The sequence below is a fragment of the Xiphophorus maculatus genome, chromosome 2 (genome assembly GCF_002775205.1).
Source record: "Xiphophorus maculatus strain JP 163 A chromosome 2, X_maculatus-5.0-male, whole genome shotgun sequence".
In the NCBI taxonomy this organism is placed as follows: domain Eukaryota; kingdom Metazoa; phylum Chordata; class Actinopteri; order Cyprinodontiformes; family Poeciliidae; genus Xiphophorus; species Xiphophorus maculatus.
In genome coordinates, this window is record NC_036444.1 from 18,743,700 (window position 1) to 18,766,589 (window position 22,890).

Genomic DNA, 22,890 nt, shown 5'->3' on the forward strand with positions numbered 1-22,890 from the left:
AGACTGGTAGACGACGTTGTGTATCCCAATATTTTTCTCGGCTATGACAGTTTTGGGTTTACCTGTAGTTAACTTGACCTGCATTGAACATTTCTAAAACAAAAGGGGTGTTCACATTTTTGTCATGACAAGTATATGACACTAACTTGACATAGTTACACATCCATCTATGTTTTAAAATTTTATTCTGTTCATATTACTGTTTCATTCAACTTCTCTAGGAACAAAGGCTGGACTTTTGCAGCACAGCGATGCTGAAGCAGACACTTCAGCCTTACCTTTAAAACTGAGTACAAAATTAAATTACCAACTGCACAATGCAACAGTCCAAAAGCATTTCTAGCTTTTGTTTAGTTTATTTTTGATTTTGTTTTTTTTAAATGGCTGTACAGCGGACACACAATGGACACCAAATTAATTGAAAAGCAACACAGAATCCTAAAAATCTCAATTCGAATGCCTGTGCAGCTCGCGTTGGCCCGTGCAATGCCACGGCGGCATCATCAATTATACATCAACACGCGCGCGTACACACCCAATTCCCCCCTACCTTTTCAAAGGCTATTGTGGAATGTGTGAGGAGAAATGAACCTTTTCATCCATTCAGTGACTCCTCTATCTATTTCGGTCTGCGATGGGGTCAGCTCCAATTCAGAAAGCTTTTACACCACTTCTCTAACAGTCTCTCAATTTAGTGAAAAGAAAATTGTTGTGGAGGTTCACTTGTCGTTCTGTGCTCAGAAAATTTGAAGCATTTTGACCCCAATTTTTTTTTTTTTTTCTTTGTTTTCAATGGAAACGCATTCCTCTTTATTTCTGTTGGGGGCAGAAAGTTTAAGCACGTTCAGACACTGAAATGTTTATTGAATGTAGAGCATAAGAGCATAAACAGAAACATTACAGTGTGTTCAAACCATGACAGAGTTGTCTTTAGCAGAAAGCTGTCTTTAACATCTGATGCACATATATATGTATAATGTATAACGGTTTTTTAGATGCTTATGCACCTCAGTTAAAAAGAAAACAAATTTTATGGAATAAAATACAAAAAGGTAAGGAGTTGCTTAGCAAAATCTTTATGTTTAATTATGCGAGTACAGCAAAGCTTTGGTCAAAAATCTTTAGGGTTTTACTTTGTCTGCAACAGAAATCTGGAGCATTAAGACAGCTGGAGCACATTCCTCCCAGTATCAAGCTGATAGTATTCACAGGTTTAAATAAAGGCACTTATGAGAACATAAACAAACCTGGAGGACATTTTTTAACAGCTGGAAAAGGGGTATCAAAATGCACAATAAATACGCACAAACGTTCTTTTCTTTCTTTTGCTTTTCAGATAAAATATAAAGATAATCTGAAATGTGGTCATGATATTTATTTGTGGTAACACACCAATGGACTTAGCTAAGCTTTGATAATATGTCTGAATGTTTGTCAGCTCTAAATCTGCAAGACTTTCCTGCAATTTTTCACAAAAGGTTTTATTTTATTTATTTATTTATTTATTTTTTGAAAAGCTGCATGTCTCTGCATTAGTGAAAATAGATACAGATTTATGTGATTTCTTATCTAGCAAACTGAATGCGATTCATGCATTTGTTAAAAAATAAAATATTAAAAACACACAGAGGATACAAAACATTGATAAGAATGTTGTGGTTGCTATAACGTGTTCCCACTTGTAACGCTCAGTCCACGTTTCTGTACCTGGAGAAAAGGTTATACAGGACACGCAGAGTTGATTTAAGGTCGCAGTTCACAATATCTGAGGAAAACGACAAGAGAGAATTAAAGATTAGGCAAATATAAGCATTTTTTGTTATCTGAAAACCAACCAGGCAAATATTTCCTTTTGCAAAAAGAAATAAAGAGAAACCTAATGTGAAGCCTGGCTGATTATAACAAATATCATTAACAGAGAAATAATCAAATAAATGCCAGAAACCTATTCAATTACTCATATTCCATCCAGTCCATGTTTTTTGAATACAATTTTAAAATATTTCAAAACTTTTTCCATTTCTAATGTGGCATATGCATAGCTTGCACAATTCAACTGAAAAGCAAGGAACTGTTGGAAAGAAAAATTTAATAACTAAATGGAAAAATCAGCAAAAATATGGTTTCAGAAGCATGCACAACCTTAAAGCAATACTTTTGATTGCATTTTAAAATGATGATCTTTCTGGTCTGATCACATCTTGACCTAATTTCTGTTTCTGCCCTCTTTACTTTTCATGAGTTCAGATTGCAAGGACATCTCTTGTCCACAAAACTCTCCATGTAGCCGAACAGATTTCCATTCTAATTTAGTTCTGAACTTTGGCTCGGCTGTTCCAAAAAATTTTATTTCTTTCTTTTCTAGAGTTCCAGAAAAAAAATTGCTAGAATGGATGCATGAAAAGAGAATATAATAGATGGATACATCGCTTAAAGAAAGTCTTTTAACATTAAATGTTTTGACCCAATTTAGGCATAAGATATTACTTAGAGTTAAGACAAGTACTCTCTCAGTCATTGTTTCCTTTTCAAGACACGGTACAGTTTAAAAAAGCAAATGTGGAAAGCATAAAAGTGATGAACAGGCATCTCACCCTCAGGTCGGGGCTTTGGTCGCTCCAGGCCTCCGTCCTGCATCAGCTCAAAGGAGAACGACACGTTGTGAACCTGCAGGGAGAAAGATGATGCCGTCACACTTTCTAACAGGGGAACACACACCTCAGGTGGGTTTATTCATGCACAGCTGTGCTCTGCAAGTACTTTAGCCTTTAAGAGCAGCACAAAAAAAGCCAGCAGCTTAAATTATTAATGTCCACATGTCCCCATCACCAGCATCAAAAAAGGTCCAAGGTCCAGACAGTGATTCCATCTATATAGATCGCTAGGGGAGTCGGTTATGACGTCACATAACTGGGGAAGCCTATAATAATCCCTCAACATGAATACTTTCAACAACTTATTTGAGTGAATTTAGCTTAGGGGTCATAATTATTTACTTATTTAAAATAAAAGCATTCAAAATATCATCCTAAAAAAAATACAAAATGTGTCAATCTGCTTCAGCTACATTTGCTGGATTGCTGGATTTTTTTACCATTCTTTATCGAGGCCATTCAAAATTATTCAAAGCTACTGTATGAACAGCCGGTCTGATACATTTTCCCCTGAATAAATGTTTGATGATAAGTTGTACAGCTCACTGATTAATGCTGAGCTTGCATGTATTAAGGTGCAAACTTTGTGCAGCCCACCAAATCAATTTCACTTACTTCCCACTTAGTCATACTTGTGTAGAAAAATTTATGAAATCTAATTAATTAAATTGAACTGCACCCAAAAATATTGAGTACAGTTTAAAACGCAGTAGTTGGTAAGTAATTGCCTTAATTTTAATACTTATTTACAGGGAGAAATGGAAATTTATTCCTTCGCCTTTAAAGTTGTACTTATGGCTAAACAATTTCAACCACTCACACTTTTTATTTGTACATATGTATAAATATATATATTGTATTTATTGCTGTCAGTGGCACTTATACATCTAATTTACATTTTAAAAGGGCAAATCTTTGTTTGCATTGTATTTTTTAGTGTATGAGAAATGCAAAGGTTTACTGTAAAAAATAATATAAATCTTCTACAGGAAAACAACAATATTTGTACAAAACTGTTGAATTTAGCTTTGTTTAATAGTTATTAATCTGCAAATAACTAGAGGAAAGAAGGAAGGAAGGTCACAACAGAGGAAGGAACGGAGTAAGAAACTGAGGGCACAAAGAAGAAAAGAAGGAAGTAGGAATAAAAAGAGGTAATAACATAAAGCAGAAAACTGAGAAAAGACGACAGGACAGAAGTGAATTAGGACACAATGATGGAAGGACAGAACCAAGGCAACAAAGAAACAAGGAGGGAAAGACGTACAAGCAGGAGGGAGGAAAGACAAAGGAGAACAGGAAAAAAAGGACAAGAGGAAAAACACAACATTTACAAAATAGGTAAGGAAATCAAATGTGGGAAAAAAAAAATTCTACTTTATTTTTGTCTTTTTCCATTTGCTTCTGGACATGAAAAACACTGAAATTAAATTAGTTCCTCTTCCAGATTGTCTGGGAAGCCTGGGTGATGTGCAGACAAATTATGTCATAATTATGATGTTTGAAGTATGAGAATGATATTTTCTTTAGTCTGCCATTTTCTAAGGTTGCTGACAGACCTGCTGACAGGATGAGCAGAGATCCAGTTGTGTTCAGGAAACCAAAAAAAGGACTTTTACAGCAATCTCTAGAGGGTAAAAAGATCTGTAGGGGAAGAGGAAGACCAATCAGGGAGAAGAGGCTAACAGTTGAAAGATGTTTTCTATTCCCTGCCCATCATTTGTGTGTGCGTGGGTGTGTGTGTGTGTGCTCTTAGTATGTGTGTGTATACCCTTCCTGCTGTGAAGTACTAAAAGCTTTGCCCAACAAAGGCTTATTGTGTGAAAAGCGTGACCTAAGCCCATCTAATACAAAAAAGCAGAAAGGAAGAGCCTGAAGAAGAGATCCACTGAGCAGGAGCAGGAGTGATTTCTTGATGCCTTGTGCTACTTTTCAGCCCACCCCTGGTGTATCGTTGATAGGCCTCGAACACACACACGGAAACAGAGCCGAGCCCCTGAGCCACTCCACTGTTTCCCTGTGCAATAGGAGATTACAGATGCTGTGGGGCCGGTGCCTGTTCTTCTGGGCCAGGAAAGGCTGTGTGCATTGTAGCACCGATGCCCATTCTGCTCCGCAGCTTGGCAGGGGCTGCTGGCTAAAACCCAAACAAAAGGCTACTGTGGTGTCCGCAGATTGCCTGTTCAGAATACCGTAGTACTACGGAGGCCAGCGGCTGAGCCGAATGGGCTCCTGGGAGAACGAGCGACATTTATCAAGCTATTGAGAGGAGAGTCCTGGCTCCGAGCACAGAAGGCTCCTCCGAAATGGAGTATTGATTTAAGAGTGTTGCTTAAACTGTGGGTCAGGATGAAGATGAGCTCAGAAAGAAAAAAAAATAGGAGTAACAAAGCAGCAGAGTGGACAATAACACTTCACAAAATACAGAGGGAAGAAAGTGGTGTTAGAGTTGTTTTGGGGAGATTTCAAGTTTGTGTCTGGCAGGAGAGACAGGTTCAGAATAGACAGGTTAGCACTCTGCAGTGTAGTGAAAATGAATATCGCATCAGAGTTTAAAGAAATAGGATTTAATCATGTATGTAACTCTACATGTCAAATATGCTTTCAGTCATTTAAATCAGATAATGATGGTAAACAAAAAAAAATGAATGCAACAGATGTACAGTTCAGCCAAAAAATAGTAATTCCCTTGGCAGATTTCAGTCTAAAGTACTGTAATCTTTTTTTATTATATCTTCTGACTTGGAATAATATTAAGATTTTGTAGGAGCCCAGCCAGATTACCGATTTGAATCTTATAGCGACTCAGTGAAAGGAGCTAAACATTAGAATGGCAAGGAAAAGTGTATAAATTATTTCAACCTTGCAATTTAATATATATATATTTTTTTTCTTTAACAATGTATTTTGGCTCTATTGGCCTGTACTTGACAGTTAGTCAACAGCAAAGTGGTTTGTGAAAGAGGGGGAAGACATACGGCAAAGTTCAACAGGCCAGGACTCTAAACTGTAACGGCCGCCTAGAGCACTGAGGCATCCTTACATCCTAACCTCCTTTCTGGTTATTAGCCTCTTACAACTTCTGAGTTTAGTCTAACTTCATGAAATGATTCTACGAGCAGCTAAGGTGAGATTCATTTTCCACACTTCCCTACCGAAGATGCGGTCTCCGTTTCAAACGGTTCTCATTCCAAATTGGATGACTCTTTAATTAATAAGATACTTAAAAAGGAAATCCATTTGATGCCTTCAACTTGCTCATTGAAGGTATTTAAGTAGAAATACAATCAAGACGTTGTACCTTTTGGTCAAAATTCTCAGGTGTGAGGAAGAAGTTGTAGAGTGGCACAAAGTATCCTTCCAACAGACCCATCAGCAACACCAGATAAACCCCATCTGCAAACTAAACAAAAACAAATGCACAAATTCATGAAGACAAATTTATAATAATAATAATAATACATTTTATTTCAAAGGCGCCTTTCTGGCACTCAAGGACACCGTACAAAGAGCGAAAAGTAATAAAAACAATAAAATGTAGCAATTAAAAATAGGTAGAATAAATACACAACAATGTATCTATATGAAATCTATATATAAATCTATGTAAAAAAAATCTATATAAAAAATCAAGCAAACCAATTGTGTCATATTGAAAAGGCAGATCTAAAAAGGTGTGTTTTAAGTTCGGTTTTAAATTTAGGGAATGACTTTATGTTTCTTAGGTGAGGTGGTAATGAGTTCCAGAGTTGGGGACACAACTAGAAAAATAATATTGTTTAAAGAATCTAGTCAACTGTTTTGCCATCACAGTAATCAGTTGGACAGACTCAGTTTCATTGGAACAAAGGTTGTAAGAAACTAAAAGAAGCTATTCATTTCCTGTATGGCATGAGAAATAAATTCCTAATTTGTCTAGTAAAACCTTCCACATATATATATATATATGTTCCCACATAGTTCCCTCAGTTCCCACATAGGTGCCTGTTGATGAGATAAAGAACCCTTTGAAATAAAGATAGATCCAAAGCAGCTAGACTTAGCCCAGATCAACAAGGACAAGTCAACTCCTGAATCTTAAATGACATTTTAGCTGTGAGGGTAAAATATGTGACTCACCTGTGTGTCCAGTTCAGACACTTCTAGATTGAGCTTGTTTAGGTGTTTGTTCACAAAAGTGATCAAAGTCTAAAACACAACAAAGAAACAAAAAATCATGGATATAAGCAATAAAGTGTTTAATGATAATGGCAAAAATGATATTAATTGCTATTTAAAAACAAAATAGCTTTCAATATAAAGTAAGCATAATTGGAATACATTGATTTGTAAATTATTGCACCACTAACTAATTAAAAGTTGACACTGATATCCATTACTTTAAACAAAAATCATTTGGAATGCAAAAAAATTAGACCTCGTTGAAATTTGGAATTTAAATGTAAAACAATTAAGAATGGTGATGAAATAGAGAAAAATAACATTTAATTCTCCGAATTTCATACAACATCAGGATTCTTCAAGATCACTCAGGTCATCTTAGCATTTATCTGAATCGGGTCAAAACTGCACTAAAATAGAGTCAGAATAGAAAACCATCCTATTAAATTGTTTTTTGAAACTATAGAAAATGCATCATCTGGAGATAAGAATCCCAGGGCCAGTTTCTCTGACTGGTCAGCCTGCAGCTCATATTTCAGTGATAGACTAGATGTAAACAACCGCAGACTGTTAAGTAGCTTAAATCTTAAGATTTAAGAACAAACAAATTTCTCTAAATACCACCCTCAGTTCCCAAACAAAGAAAATGAGAGTAAAATGATCGATGATGTAACAAAAAGTTAAACATATCTCCTATCAAACATTTTTGAGAGCTTTGATGGAAGTTATCTTTGAAAGGCATTATATAACCTACTCATTTCTCATGTCAAAGTTCATACTTCCCTAGAATGACATCCTTAAATCCATTTTTAGATACATTTTAAAATCTAAAAAAGATATTAACTTGAGTCACACTTTTTTACAGTGACCAGGATGGATAGATGGATGGATGCTCCAACCTTAAGACAACAGAAAGGTCTAGTAATACCAACATTTTATATATTCTAGTTTACTATCCAACACTTATTGAGATACTGAAAATATTAAAAGTTTCAGAGCGTTCAGGATTGTGTGTGAGCGCTGGGTCTCTTTGTTTCATTATAAAATGTCACACTTCTGCATGACTGTGTCAGAGATGACAGATAAATCTGTGATGTTGCTGTGAAGCCTCGCTACCTTTTTGACAACATTCAGCTTATCTGGAGCGTGGTCGAACAGGGTGTCAAAAGCATCGCGCTCTGAGGAGGATAAATAAAATATATTAATAAATACAAAATAACAAAAGGATGCAAGAAGGGGAAAATTTTAAAATATATATTTATATAAATGCCTACCATGTCTGCCAGAAAAAGCCCTGGAAAAAAAAAGAATCAGAAATCAGAAGCAGTTTTTCTCATATTGAGAATTTCACACTTGAATGTTCATAATAAACAGGAATGTTTAAGATGCTTCAGGTTCAATCACAGAGGAATGCAAAGAATGGAGGGATTATGTTAAACAAATGACAATACAATAATAATAAAGCCAGCTCTAATAATATGATTAACAATGGACACAGATTGTTACCCTAGGTGTTTTAATAACTAGGGATTGTTATAAACAGCCACATGTTACAGTACAATGCAATCACCTCAAATACTGCAGGGTATTAAAACAATAAATGAAGACATGTCTGTGCAGAACATCCTGCTTTTCTGTGGGAATGAAGGGCCTCTTGTCTGTTATTATACCGTCCGCACTTTGGAGGAGGCTTTTGTTGGAAAGGCTCAGGTGGTTCTGGAGGGTAGGGATCACTGCAGCATGAGTGTCCCCGAAGGCAAAGATATCGCAGCGGGCAGGCCAGCGAGAAATGGCAGCCGCACAGACAAACAAACACACAAAAATCACACGCACACATGTTCACGGTGTAATCTCTGATGGCAAACGCGGGCAGGTCCGGGCAACAGTCCTGGTGGTGTGGTAATAACCCATTTCCACTGTGACCACCATTGTGTGTGTGCATGTGTGTGTTATTAGCAGTCTATCCATCCACCACAACCAAATGTGAGTGTGTGTGAGTGTTGGCCTGCTGTTATCTCCCTCGTTGGTGCTGTCAGGCTGCAGGACTCCCTCACAGGGGAGACAAAAAGACCGAGAGAGGCTCTGCTTGGTTAAAATTGTCTAATTCTTCAGCTGAGGGTGCCATCACAGTGCTTGTTTAGATACAATGGTCGTCATTTCACCTGTGCACATTTGTTCCACTGGCTCAGGGAAAGAGGGGGCTGCAAACTTCAAATTCTCAGAAAGTGAAATATATATTTAAACGAGAGAAGAGAATTTTTTAGGTGGCACATGTTAGGTTATTAAGTACTAAATATAGGTGTTATTTATTTTAAATTAAGCTAACACTTCCATAAAACTGATCTGCATAGCTTCCATGTTCCAATGTTTTCTTTTCATCAATGTGCACAAATGAAAAACCTTTTCATGATATGTCATAAATGCAACATATACTATAATGATATATTTTTATGATACTATTAAGGTAATTTTTTTTATATCTTGTGTAGTAAATCTTTTTTAATCTCTAGCTGCATCCATCAGAGATTCTTCTGTTGATTTCCCAGGCACACATTAAACTACAAAAATGTTAAATTTAACATTTGTTTTGGTATCTGAATTATTTAACTAGGACAACAAAGTAAAAACAGAACAAATTCTTAACACGTACCTTTTTTCAGACCTGGACGTTTAAGTGTTAGGGCAAAACTTAAGCGACACCATGCCCAAAAATCAGACATTTTGTGTCCGTTAAACCGTTTTATCTCTGGTTGGTTGTCTTGTGTCAACACAACAGTGGTTGGCAGTTCAGAGTTACGTGACCTAACACCACCCAAACATTTTTCTGAAAAGGTACAAAAGCTGAGCTATTTGCACTTCAAGAGTACAATGTGTTTTGCAAAAAGTTATTATTGGGAGGTTTCTTTGAAGCACCAACTCTAATATCTTTCAGCGGTGCTGAAGTGTGCGGTGAGGTGTAAGAATGGCCAACACAAAGGCATGTACTCACTCTGTGTTACCAGTGATTTCTTCTTGGATCTGCCGGGACTGAAGGATGCCCTCTCTCTTCTGAAAGACACAAAGGGACTCATTGTATACATGTTATGCAAGCTGTGCTGCCAAATATGAGAGGAAAAAGTACAAAAAGAAGAAAAGGAAACAAGGTGTTGAAAATTAAAAGACTAAGTATAAAAAAAAATCCAGGAGTATTAATATAAAAAGGCACCTGCTTCAGTAATCATGGTAAAATAGTGCACAATTTAGCAAACACAAAAAAGACACCAACCTGAACCACCACTACTTGAATAGAAACATGGTCTGGCAATCTGATTGGTGCTCTGAAGTGTTGTGACAGCGCCACCAGCAGGTGCAGGATGGCGACTATACTCTTAGCATGGACCGCTGATATGGGAAGAAACCACAAGGAAGACATTGGCAAACTTCAAGCATTAGCATGTGTAATGATGGGATAGAAAAAGTCTTCTTCCTTGCATATAGACAATAAGTAATTGTTGATATAGAGACTTTGCGAGTTTGTGTTAGTTTGTTGATGTTAGCTGAGTTACCAATTTCCACATTGTGTGAGGTGGAAAGACAAACAGCCTCATTTAGTGCAGTTCCAGTTGTTATAAACTTTAATTATTGCTCCTGGTTAAGTTGACGTGAGAAGTTAATTCTTGTAGCAATTGCCAGATTGATGAAGATGGGATGTTCTCCGGTCTTCCCCATTTTTAAGAGTAGCTTAGAGAATTTGGCCACTGTGTTTGAATCAAAAGATGCAGATTTTTACTGATATTCGGCGTGAGATTATGTTACTGAAACAGGAGATTAAGTATAACTGGACTGTTTTTTACCTTTTCTTATGTTATCATTCATTTGTTAATGACAACAATATGAATAATATGAAAAAAAAATTGCCACTCTATTTTTTTGTTGTTTTTGTCTGTTCCAAGTAGTCAAACAAATACTAAAAGTACACAAAAAAACTAAGTGAATAAAAAAATGATAATCTCTTTTATTGAGGAGAAAGGTCCACAAAAAACTGAAGTTTTCTTACACAGTAAACTAACAAACTGTTGTGGCAAATGCTTGTTGGCAGCTGTTTAATAGGGCAATATTTTTTTTCCACATTGGGTCAGGTGAGTTCCCACTTATTAAATGAAATCAACCTTAGAAAACTGCACTTGGTTGGCCTTTCCTCCGGTTATCTGTGTCTACTGTTTATTTTTTGGGTGATCTGACACATAAAAAAACAAAAACAGTAGAAATCCATCAGGGATCAAACACTTTTTCATGGCGTTCTGTGTATAAAATTTAAAAACTGAGCGCACGATTTGCTCTATCACAAACAGACCTTTTAGTTTCATCTTGTGAGGCACAAACAAGCAAGCAAATAGGGTTTATAATCCAGAAAACAATCAAAGAATCAATTAAGTCTAAAGCTTCCGATCGAAGTCAGTGGCATTACTGCATCACAAAGTGAGCGTTAAAAGGGCGTTCTTTACATCGTCCCTGCACGTAAGGATCTGAACAGGCTAATTCAGGAATGAGAGTATTTCTACAACATCAAATGAGAGATCAAAGGAAAACAAACAAAACAACATTGATTAGGAAAAAGCTCTTCAAATAAAAGGACAGCGAAATCAATTACATTCCATGTTATTGACTGTGCTCCTTAGCATTTCTGAGGACATTTCACAACAATAGCTTTTCAAGGACACAGCCTCCACCAGAAGCCCAAGTAAGAATGTCAAAGTATTTTTTTATTATGAAAGAAATGCATTTAGTACTGTCCTTCTGTGGTGCACTGCTCTCACTTTATCGATTTTTTTCCTTTTCTTTGTGTTTGCAAGTTTCTTCCTGAAACAGAAAATCGGTTCATTAGTTTTCTTTTTCTCTTGACATTTTCGTTTTGGTCGAGTAAAAAGGCTGTTCTCACCATTGAGGAATTCATGTGGTAGCTTAAATCTAAAGCAAATGCAGTCTTCCTACAAATTTTCCATTTGAAAATTAAATAATTTCCATACATTTTCCAGATTTTTCCCAAAGATCTTTCTGATGGGGATATTTGAGTTTTAAAGACTTGCATAGTTGGGTTTTATTTTTCTTTACTAATCATAAAACAACATCAGGCGGACGCTTGCCTACAATTCAGCAGTGTGTTAAGATGTTATTTTACTGTTTTTCTTTTTTCTGGAAATGCCCAAATCTGACATTAGTTTATTATCGGATAATAGATTTGGACAAGGTTATCTTTTTAAAGGGAAATTCATTACAACACCTTCCAAAACCTTGGGAGAACCTTGGGGACGGCTTAAAATACAGAAGTAAGAGGATTTTCAGGGCAAATAAAAACTGAAATCTCTTTTTGTGGAGTTTTAAATAAGTGTGTATTATTTTGAAACAAACAAAAAAATTCTAGTCGTGATGTTGCAAACCAAATATAAATCAAATCCAAGTAATAATAAAAATAACTCTGATCTTTATTTTTTTTTATGAAGGAATACTAATTTATCTTTTTTCAACACTTAAGCAGACTTGAAAGAGGACAAGATCCAATTTCACACTTTCCCAGGCCGTCCAAATAAAAACACACTGCTCAGAAATGTTTAGAAATTGAGAGAAGACACTGAAAAGGGTTTACTAAAACACAAATAAAATATTTCTTTCTTACAGTCGACATTCCAGCGGATGTTTCTGGTGGACAGCTTGAGCGATTCGTTGATGCGCTCCAAAACAGTCTGCAGCTTCTGCTTCTGGGCGATCTCAGATTGAGTCACCTCTGCGACGTTCAGTTTCTCACCTTCCAACTTTTCTATAACACAAATGAATGAGATAACACTCAGCAGGTGAGTCTAAAATGGGCTTAAATGAGTATTTGGAGTATTTGGTTAGTTTGATTTAGTTTTTTTTAATGTCAATGATGTCAGGAGCACTAGAGAAACAAATTGACACAATGTCGTCATCTTTGGTTATAGAAAGAAATCTAGACTAACACAAGCTTGCAAGAATTTTCTTTTAGTCCTGAATGAGTCAGATGGCTGCAATGACTGCAATTTAATTTTACAAACAGTCACTTCCTTCAACCAATTTTGGCAATAACAGGAGCTTGTCTATGGCAAAAATTAGGAATCTTGTCATTATTTTATAAAGTCCTTTGAAAAAACTCAACCTCCATTGCTTGCATTTCTTATGCTTTGGGATTATTGTAGGGTTATTGTTCATTGCCGAACAACTCCACAGATTTTATTAATTTGATTAATCAGAATCTTTAGAGACAGAGAACAAATAAAAAACACATTTTAATATAACATGAAAAGATGTGTGATTTGGTACACTAAAATAGTCCAGCCAGATTCTGTGAGGGTTCAAGTTCTCACCAAATAACTTCTGCAGAACCTGCCCATCATACAGATCTTCAGTCAGGTCCTTCACAATGATCCTCTCGCCCACCAGGACGTCATTTATCCAGTCGATCAACACCTACATCACAGACAAACGGGGAAATGTTTGAGCAAATGTCTAAGTGAAAGTTACAATATTTTAAATATATAATTTATAATAATGTAGAATGTAGATAATGTAGAAATAATGGGGTTAGTAGCTGGAAAAGCAAGCACAAAGCAGTGAAGCTTCCACAATAGAAAACAGGTCCAAAGTTTATGTAAGATTTAATTTCTAAACCATAAAGAAAACACATTTGTGCATATCTGAAAATGACAGAACAGCGTGCTATCTGCCTGAATTTGTTTTATTTCCCTGTGCATTGTTGCCCAGACACCTGTGCTTGTTTCTTTACCTGTAAAATATATGTAATGCTGTAAAAAAAAAATTCCCAAGATTGTATCAGAAGAAAAAAATGTAAAGATGAAATGATCAAAGATAACAAAACGTGATTGAATACTAATTAAAAATTTCTACATGTTTTGAAACATGTACATACTAAAAGAAGTACTTTCACAAACAGCTTAATACAGAGTTTAAAAACTCAGACCTTTATGAGCTCCTGCAGTTTGCAATCGTTCTTGGAGTTGGGGTCCACCATGGTGCGCACTTCATTCTCCTCTGATGAATAAATAAATGTTACAAGCAAAAAAAAACTCATGAGTTGTTTCTTATCTAAAGAGTTTCTCACTTTTTTATCAAGCCATTTTATTTGTCAAATCACAGAGCTCCAAACATTTTATATTTGGAGATGAACCAATCAAACTGTCGAAGACGACTTCTGGTATTTGGTTCTTTGACTGAATAACAAATTTTAATCAATTTTTATTTTTCCTTTAAGTTCTACAAAACAAACAATGAAAATATTTGTTGAAGTATTTCTGCTGATAGCCTTGGTCACTAGTTTACATTAGAGGCATCATGCATAACTAAAACTTTAAAATAATGAAGAAATACTTACAAAGTTCAAATTGAAGACTTAAGCAGCTTATATCAGAATTTAGAACAAGTGTGGATAGCTAATTAACTATAAACAATGCTTCTTTGTCTATTCCCTAGAGAATAACTCTGAGATAACCACGACTGTCAACATTTCTAAATCTAGCACTATCCGTGAGAGAAACAAGTTAAAATATTAAAAAGACGATAAAAACAAACTTCTTTGACTTATTGCTTTCACTTTCCTGCAGCATGAAGGAACAGCAGAAATGTCTCCACAGGTTGTAGAAAATACAGTTGCTTTTCAAACTGCTTCGTACGTCTCTTTCCGTTTCTGCAAATGGCTAACTTTGAGTGTTTTCCACTCAGTACCATCTACCCTTGAAGCTGTGGGGATACTTTTACTGCTGAGAATATCTTGAGCACCACGGGAATGTTGTGTCGTCTGTTGCAAAAATGAGCATTTTCAGGACAAGCTGAAACAAATAAAATACCCTCCCAACAGTGCGAGCATGTGCTTAACTAGAGTCATACCATTTGTGAAGACAGAGACAGCAGGCATACAAAAAAGATCAAAATTTTGACATTTAGAAAGATGGTCAAACTGAAACCTTATTCAACTTACTTTAATCTATAAAAAACAGCACAGTAACGTGATAAGTAAATAATCTACATGCTTAATCTGAATCTGCATCTTAATCTTATATCTGAACACAAAATATCATCTGTTTACATGTGTAGGTGTGTGTATGTGCGTGTCGGTGTGTGTGTGACAGAGGGTTACCTAGCATGGTGTCCTCAGGGTCAAGCTCATAGTGTGAAGGACTGAGAGGAAGATTGATGGCATTTATCCCCTCCTCCTGAAGCTCGGATACTGTAAAAAAGAGAATATAAAAGAAATCAGATTAATGAACCTTGATCATAAAGTGGATAATAAACATGCTATTAAGAGGCTCAATTTACTTTTGTAAAGCTTTCCGTTGTATAAATAATTTGTTATGGTTTGTTTGCCTGTTTGTGCATAACACTACACAAGACGTTACATATTTAATTAGTCAGTTTAAAATGAGAAATTAATTAGCTATTTTCTAAGCTGAATCATGTAAAATCAGATGGTTATTGTCTCTTTTCATACTCTTCATTTAGAAAAACAAAATATATCTCAATGTGTTTAGAGCTTATTTTAAGGTTTCTTATTGTCCCAGTGCAACTGCAGTTGCAACATGGCAAACAAAGTAGGCCCTCCAAATAATAGTGAGGGGACAAACGGAAAATGAAATGTTAAAGTGGATAAACAATGATGACCGAAGCATTTGTTGGATATAACCTGATTACATAATGGAATAGCAAAGCGGTTCCGAAAGAATCAATCACATTTCCTAGAATCATTTATTTCCCTCTCTCAATTTTCCTTGGCATTAATTCAAGATTGAGCAAATCTCACCAGTTTTCTGAACGTTAATGGTATATGTGGGGTTTGATGTTATTCCCAGATCCCAGTGCTGACTTCACAAAATGTAGACTAAGAAGCCTCAAGCACTTATTCTCACCTCCCTGTCACCTGCTTTAGTTTCTACTGGGCTTTTGGTACTTACAGTAACAATTGGTGCTAAACTCTCCTGTAAGTAACACTAAAAGCAGCTGAAGTACCACCAGATATACTATTGTCACAGTTTGATACTAATGAGGTTAGGGACTAAAATATGTTTCCATATCTTGTTTTGAAAATTCCATGTACATTTAAGCTTTTCTATTCTTCCTAGGAATCATGAAATAATCCAGGAAAACACTTCAAACACATCTTCAACAAAGAAAACTACTCCTTTAGGCAAAAAAAAAAGAAAAAAAAGTTTTTTTTATTATCTCTCAAGTACTTCAGCAACAGTTTGGACAACTCCCTAAACGTTTCCTCGATTCCATAAACAGCCTTCAGCAGCAGCGCTCCACCAATAGCCACTTGACATCAGACAAACACAGAGAGCCTGCTTCCTGCTTCTCAGCGTGGTCTACAGAAGCCCAGCACGCCTTTCTTCTCAGTGTGTCGGATACCTTAGGAGGTTTGATTGGGGGAGATCTATTTCTGCTTTTTATGTGTGAGAGAGTGTTATAGGAGCATGAAGTGAACATCCTGCGAATTTCTCTGCCCTCACTTGAACAACATCCTCCCAATCAACACCACCCACAAGTGATTGCATGCACCCCGCATATCTGCATGAATACACACACACACACATCACATCATACAGAGGAGTGTGTGAATGTTCTTGCAGAGTGATATGTGCCTAATACGGTTTATTTTCTGAATTACCACCTTAGCCACCTGACATCACCATGATGATGCTCAACCAGACAGACCACATGGATATGTTAATATGCAACACAACCCCATCTATTTCTTGATAACTTTCTGGTTTCTCAAAGCAAAGACAACAGCTGGCTGGTTTCACAGATATATTTCAGAAAATTTAGATGGCGTGGACGTCATACTCTTCTGCGATGCCAAAGGCAAAAAAAACATAACCAATCCCAAACATGATTTCAGTGTGCAAAAAAACATTACTGAATGGACGAAAGGGCTGACAAAAGGAAAGGAAGAAGAGTCACAGTAAGGTGAGTGTCAATCATGTCACTTTTAAATTTTTAAAACGTAAGGTGGAAATACAGCAAATGCTATTTCTATAATATAATAATGTTATATTAAATAATTCAGTTTCTCAGACTTTCTTTCTTGCTCAGTCATTCACTGTTTTCATACTGCAGCCAGTTAAACTTTCTCTTTTTTACTTCCTGTGTTCAGTCCCCCAGCAGCTAGTCAGAGAGTAGTAATGAAGAATGAATGGAAATCAGTATGCTCTATTTTGCCCATTAAAATTTTAATCTTTGACACAGGCATATTAAATATTTTGTTAATGGACACTCCATGGCCTCTTAATTAGTTACACCTGCTGAACTGCTTGTAAGGCTAGCCACATGGCAGCAGCTCAATGCATTTAGAAGTCCAGATGTGCTGAAGATGTCTTGGATAAATTTCAGCTCAGCATCAGAGTGGGGCATGGGGGGTACTTAAGTAATTTTAAATATGGCATGGTTGTTGGTGCCAGACGGGTTGTTCTGAGTATGTCAGAGACTTCTGGTCTATACATCCTGCTAATAAAAAACATATCTTGGGTAAGGTTAGCAGTGAGCAGCAGTTTTGTAGATGAAAATGCCTTGTTGTAAGGCAGGACTATATGGGTGAAATACTTTTTATGATATAAGCATTTCCTATCAGTCAATATTGATAATTGTCAATATCAATAATTATTGAATAGTTTTTTGTTTTAAATATCTGGAATTTAAATAAATATTTAAATATCCAAAACCGGTGACATGACCCTTCCCGTTTCATCCACAGTCTTCATTTCACTTATATTTAAGCAGCTATGGGGCACAATGGCAAAATCTAAAACTGCTGCTGAGCAAGTTACTCAACTGATTGTTGCTAGGTAACCAAAGAGTGAGTGAGACTGATGATGCCACCTACCTTGCTTAGATTGCTGTGGGAGGCTGAGAGGCTAAAGCCTTTCCTCTGCCTACATCTCCCAGAATGCTGTTCTGAATTGAAGTTCAGTGATTATTCTATAGAATATTGAATGGTCTATCGGATGTATGATCTATTGATATTGATCATGTGTCTATTGAGTCAATATACAGGGTGGGCCATAAGTTTCAATACGTAAGAGAATGTAAAATGTATATTTCTTTTATATGTCAGACACCCAAAAAGATGTGCTTGACAAAAGAGCAAAGAATTGAAATTATACTGATGGCTGGATCAGGAAGGAGTCGCATGGCTGCACAAAACTTTAACAGAAAACATGGAACGAGCATCACACACGACACTGTGGCAAAACTTATTTGCAAGTTTCAGAAAATTGGAAATGTTGCAGAACAACCATGAAGTGGTCCAAGACGTGCAGCGATTACACAGAGTCCCACAAAAATAAAAACGGTTGTCCAATATACGTAAAATGTTTATTTTTTCTATGTATGGAAACTTTTGGCCCACCCTGTACATTGTTGTTGTTTAATTGTCCAACCCTACCTTGTTGATATCGGAGGTCAGAGAAGAACAGACAGACCGGTTTTGAGATGACAGAAAGGAAGCAGTAGCTTGAATAACCAGTTGTTATAACTAACGGACATAGAATAATAACTCTGAATGCTCAACACATTGAACCCTGAAGAACATGAGCTACAGCAGCAGAGGACCATCTGGAGCTCCTCCTTTTGGCTGAGAACAGAAAACTAAGGCTACATTTCATGCAGGCACACCATAATTGCACAATAACAGATTGGGAAAAAATGCCTGCAGCTTCAGGCAAATGTAGTATAGCAAATATTTTCTTGACGCACTTTAGGACCCTCTCAGTACCAGACAAGTATGGTTTAATCTGGTTGCTGAGGGTCCATAACTTTCTGACCACAGTGCAGCCATGTCTGATGACTACTTCCAACAGGATAATGCACAATGTCATAAAGTTCAAATCATCTTAAACTAGATTCTTGAACATTACTGAGTTCACCGTATTACAATAGTCACCAGATCTAAACCCAACAAAGCACCTTTTGGATAAAATGGGGAATTCCCATTATGTATGTGCACCTCAGAACTCCAAATAAACCATGTGATGCTATTACATGAATGTGAACCACAATAGATGTTTCCAAATTTTTAAGGAACATTTAAAAAATGTTAAGTATCTCCAGAAGCCTTGTTGTAAATCTGTCACCTTTATTTAAATAAAAGACATATGCAATGCGTAAATTCAATTTCAATCCAGATTGAAAGGAATTGAAATGCACAAAGTATGTCTTCGCGGTGCATCGCTCCTCCCTCCTTGCTCCAACATAAAACAAAAGGATCCATCAAACTGCTTGAATAAAGATTACAATAAAATAAAGCTACCAGTGTCCCCTACAATAGAAAACACTAAAATAATGCATGCTGAGTGATGTCGTGTCCTACCTGGAGGGCAGAACGCTCCACAGCCCATGTCTCTGTTTCAAGCATCCTCTCCTGGCTACCAGGACCAGTTTTCTCCCCTGCAGCTCACTGTCCACAGACTGTGCTCTAAAATTGCCTCTGGTTTAACATCTAAACCCAGAAGTAAGTTTGACATTTGCTCAATATTCAATGAGGATTAAGAATTGTGTATTTCTTCTTCAGATTTATGAGCTGTCCTTTCAGTTTGCACAAACGTTAAATGCACAAGGCTGCACTCGTGCTCTGAAAGCCTCCTGACCTTCTCTTCTTTCATATCATCCAGTCCCAGTCGTATAGTTTCCCTCCTGTTTCTCATCCTCTACCTCCGCTCTAACATTTTCCCTTTTTTTTTCTGCTTTCATCCAGTCATTACTGCCCGCTGCAGCCAGCGGCCCCTCTCTCCGAGGCACACTCAACCACTGCCATAAACGTCGCATGGACTTAAATTTATTCAATCATCAGCACAAGAGAGACCGGCCCACATTTTCCATCAAATCATTGAAACACTTTGCAGACATCCCACACGCTGCTCTGTGCGTATATAAAAGAGAGTAGGGGTGTGTGTGTGTGTGTGTCTGGAGTGAATATGAACGAACTGAAATATAATGTGATTGCTTGAATGACCAATGAAAAAAGGCAACATAAATACTGGGCTCAGCTGTGCAACAGTATCCTGACTGACACAAAGTAATCATCTGGCTGAAGGAGACCTTTTTCATAAAGTGATAAAACCTTCAGCCTTCAGCAGTGAATGACATCTGAACCAGGCTCTAGTGTCAAAGCAGCACTCCGTAAAAAATATAAATAGCAAAACTAAATGTCTAAAATAGGCTTTTTCAAATATTCTTACCACATTTTCTATAGTTGAAATCCAACATGTTTGGTAACTGTTGCAAATACAGGTGAAGCAAAGGGAAACATCCACAACCAGAAGAGGCTCATCATCAAGAGCTACAGTTGAGTATATCTCACCACTAACACACAATGATGCTGTAAAACCAGCAAGTGAGCATGATACACAACTTTATGAGACTCTCAACACGTCTCAAGTTACCTGCATTGAGTACAGTAGTTAAGTAGTGGACAGATCTCCTCAGTCTGAAATGCTTTCAACAATAGAAACTTGATGTAAAAACAATACCCCCCAATTAAATCGTTATTATTTTTCGACCTCTTAACAAATTCAGTATTCAGCTGAATCCTTCCTATCAACCCCAACTTGCTTCTCTGTCTCTGCTGGTGGTGGCAGCACAATTCCCACAGCATCATGTTGCTACCACCATGTTTCACGATGGCGGCACTGCAGCATGTTTACGGTGATGTGCAAAAATATCACCACTGCAATATTAATGTCTTCAACGCTAGAGTGCAAACATTTTTATTTTTGTGGAGTTATGAACTTGCATTTGCAGCTAATGTAATATTCAGCCAGTTGGACAGCAGATACTCACAAAATGCTAAAGGTCAGAGCGTTATGGAAGCACAGGTAACAGGGAAAAGAAAGCAGCTACTCACTACTTTGAGTTAGCTTGTCACATACCAATAATAAAATAAGGGTGCTGTATTTTTTCTATTTTCTGTGATGAAAATATATCTTGCTTCAGAAACCCAGGCCAAAGATATCCAAAAAGATTAGGGTGTTATCCAGGTAACTACACATCCTCATTATAAAAGGTAGTTGATGGCAATCTGATATAAGGTAAAACAAAAAAAGTCTGTCTCTTAGCTTTTTGTCCTTCAAGATGTGAAACATGTCTCCTTTTTTGGAAAGCTAATTGTTTTCTTAAAAGGCAGAGTATTCATAATAAATAAATAAATAATCAAAACCCACGTAAATAAGTCATAGACGTAGTAACATGAAATTTACCGGACATGAACAAATACATTTAGTGTAGTGAGGATTTTGAACAGCACACCAAAAATAATTGTAAATATTTTATAGTATAAACATTTAATCAAACCATGGGATACCTAATAAAAACAGGGAGGTGATTATGTATCACCATCAGCATCAAAGCGGCCAAGAAGATGAAGAAGAAGAAACCCAGAACCTTGCACAACTGCCCTTCCTCCTAACATAGAGGGCAAATTTGGCATTTAAACTCTGCACTTCTGCCACTTTTTTTTATCTGTATATCTCCATATACTTATATATAAACATATACATTCTCAGTTGTAAAACTTTTTACGCTATATGTCTAGTTATTGTACATCTATTTATTAATTGTTTAGGATAATTTTAGTTAGACTGTGTCTTTTATTGTTACTCAATGTTAGTAACGCCCTGTCTTGTATCACTGTGGGATAGTGAGAAACGTCATTTCGATTCCCTTGTATGTCTGGACATGTAAGAGGAATTGACAATAAAGCTGATTGATTGATTGATTGATTGATTGATTGATTGATTGATTGATTGATTGATTGATTGATTGATGTAAATGAAAGATTGATACTTCTGTAAATTGAGTATAAACACCCACTTTAAAATCAATGCCAATAAGCAGATTTTTGATAATTAAAAGAATATTTATAAAACTACAAGTGGCGTGGTGCTGCTGGCCTCAGCTTGCAGTAGTAGGGAGACGGGCCTGTGTTTACTCATGCCTCATTCCTCACATATTACAGTAATGGAGGATTTACTACCATACATGGGCACAGACATAGCCTCCGGCTATAAAAACAAGCACAAGGCGCTACAGGTTGTATTTTCAGGTGTTACATCTCAGTTGACTCCAAAATCAAGGCGTTGAAAGTCTTGGGTCAGCTTTGTAAACTTTGTTGCGTAGTATCCTTTAGTTTGTGAGGGTTTAGCCTGCGAGACTCGCTATTTTTTGTTGCAAGACGTGTGTCATTGTTGCAAGATACTTTTACAAACTGGGTTGTTAAAACAATAAAATAAAAAAATATATTGTTTTTTAGCTAAATGTTTACCTTCTTTAGCTTTTTTCCTTCTCGCCAAAGTTCCACCAAGTTTTCCTAGAAACGAGTCATCTTTCTTTCTGGAGGAGGGAGACTTGGGCGTCGGGGACTTTGGAGAAGACGGAGACTTCTGAGGCGAAGAAGCCATCGTCGAGACCAGAGATTAATCCGACACAGCTGACAGAAACCTGTCCGAGTTGACGTGGAAATTAAAGTTGAGCAGAAAGTATGGTCATTAAAAAAAAAAAAAAAAAAAAATCTCCGTCCCCTCCCTAAAGCGGAAACGGAATTCCAGACATTTACACCAGAGGTTGGCTGGAGTAGAAAGCTCCTCCTCTCCCGAGGAAGAGGGCTGGAAGCAGGGAGGCGGGAGAGTGTCAACACTCCGGCTTCATAGCAGGGGCCTGAGGGGCACCAGAGGGATATAGGAAGAAGAAATAAGGACATAACAAAAGGTCAGGAAGGGTTAAAAGGTAACAGGGATGAAAACAAAAACAACAGGAAGGCTTTGTTATAACAAATAAAAAAAGAGATAAAATGGTAACAGCTACTTTATTTTGATTGTATCAATTATTTTACTCATTTAAACTTGCGAGTTGAAATTGTAGAAGAAAGAAATGTGAAAATAAAATTACGTAGCCTGGTAAAAACCAGTCCCTTTGTGATTTGTGAGTTACTCTTACAGTTGTTACGCAGCTTAAACAATAAAAACGCTGTATAATCTACCCACTTTCAGTAACTTCACTGAATAAAAAAATTAAAATAAAA

General features: G+C 36.7%; 1 protein-coding gene across 1 annotated transcript; it reads right to left on the bottom strand.

The window, feature by feature from the left end:
* Positions 1–843: 843 nt before the first annotated feature.
* Positions 844–22,393, bottom strand: parva (parvin alpha). The gene is made up of 13 exons (XM_005796238.3): positions 22,135–22,393; positions 14,962–15,051; positions 13,789–13,859; positions 13,175–13,277; positions 12,469–12,609; positions 10,081–10,196; positions 9,805–9,863; positions 8,090–8,109; positions 7,932–7,993; positions 6,774–6,842; positions 5,956–6,057; positions 2,595–2,667; positions 844–1,765 (listed from the first exon to the last, which is right to left on the bottom strand). The coding sequence occupies exons 1-13, from the start codon at positions 22,268–22,270 to the stop codon at positions 1,689–1,691; spliced, it is 1,119 nt and encodes a 372-aa protein (XP_005796295.1). The 5' UTR covers positions 22,271–22,393; the 3' UTR covers positions 844–1,688.
* Positions 22,394–22,890: the final 497 nt, after the last annotated feature.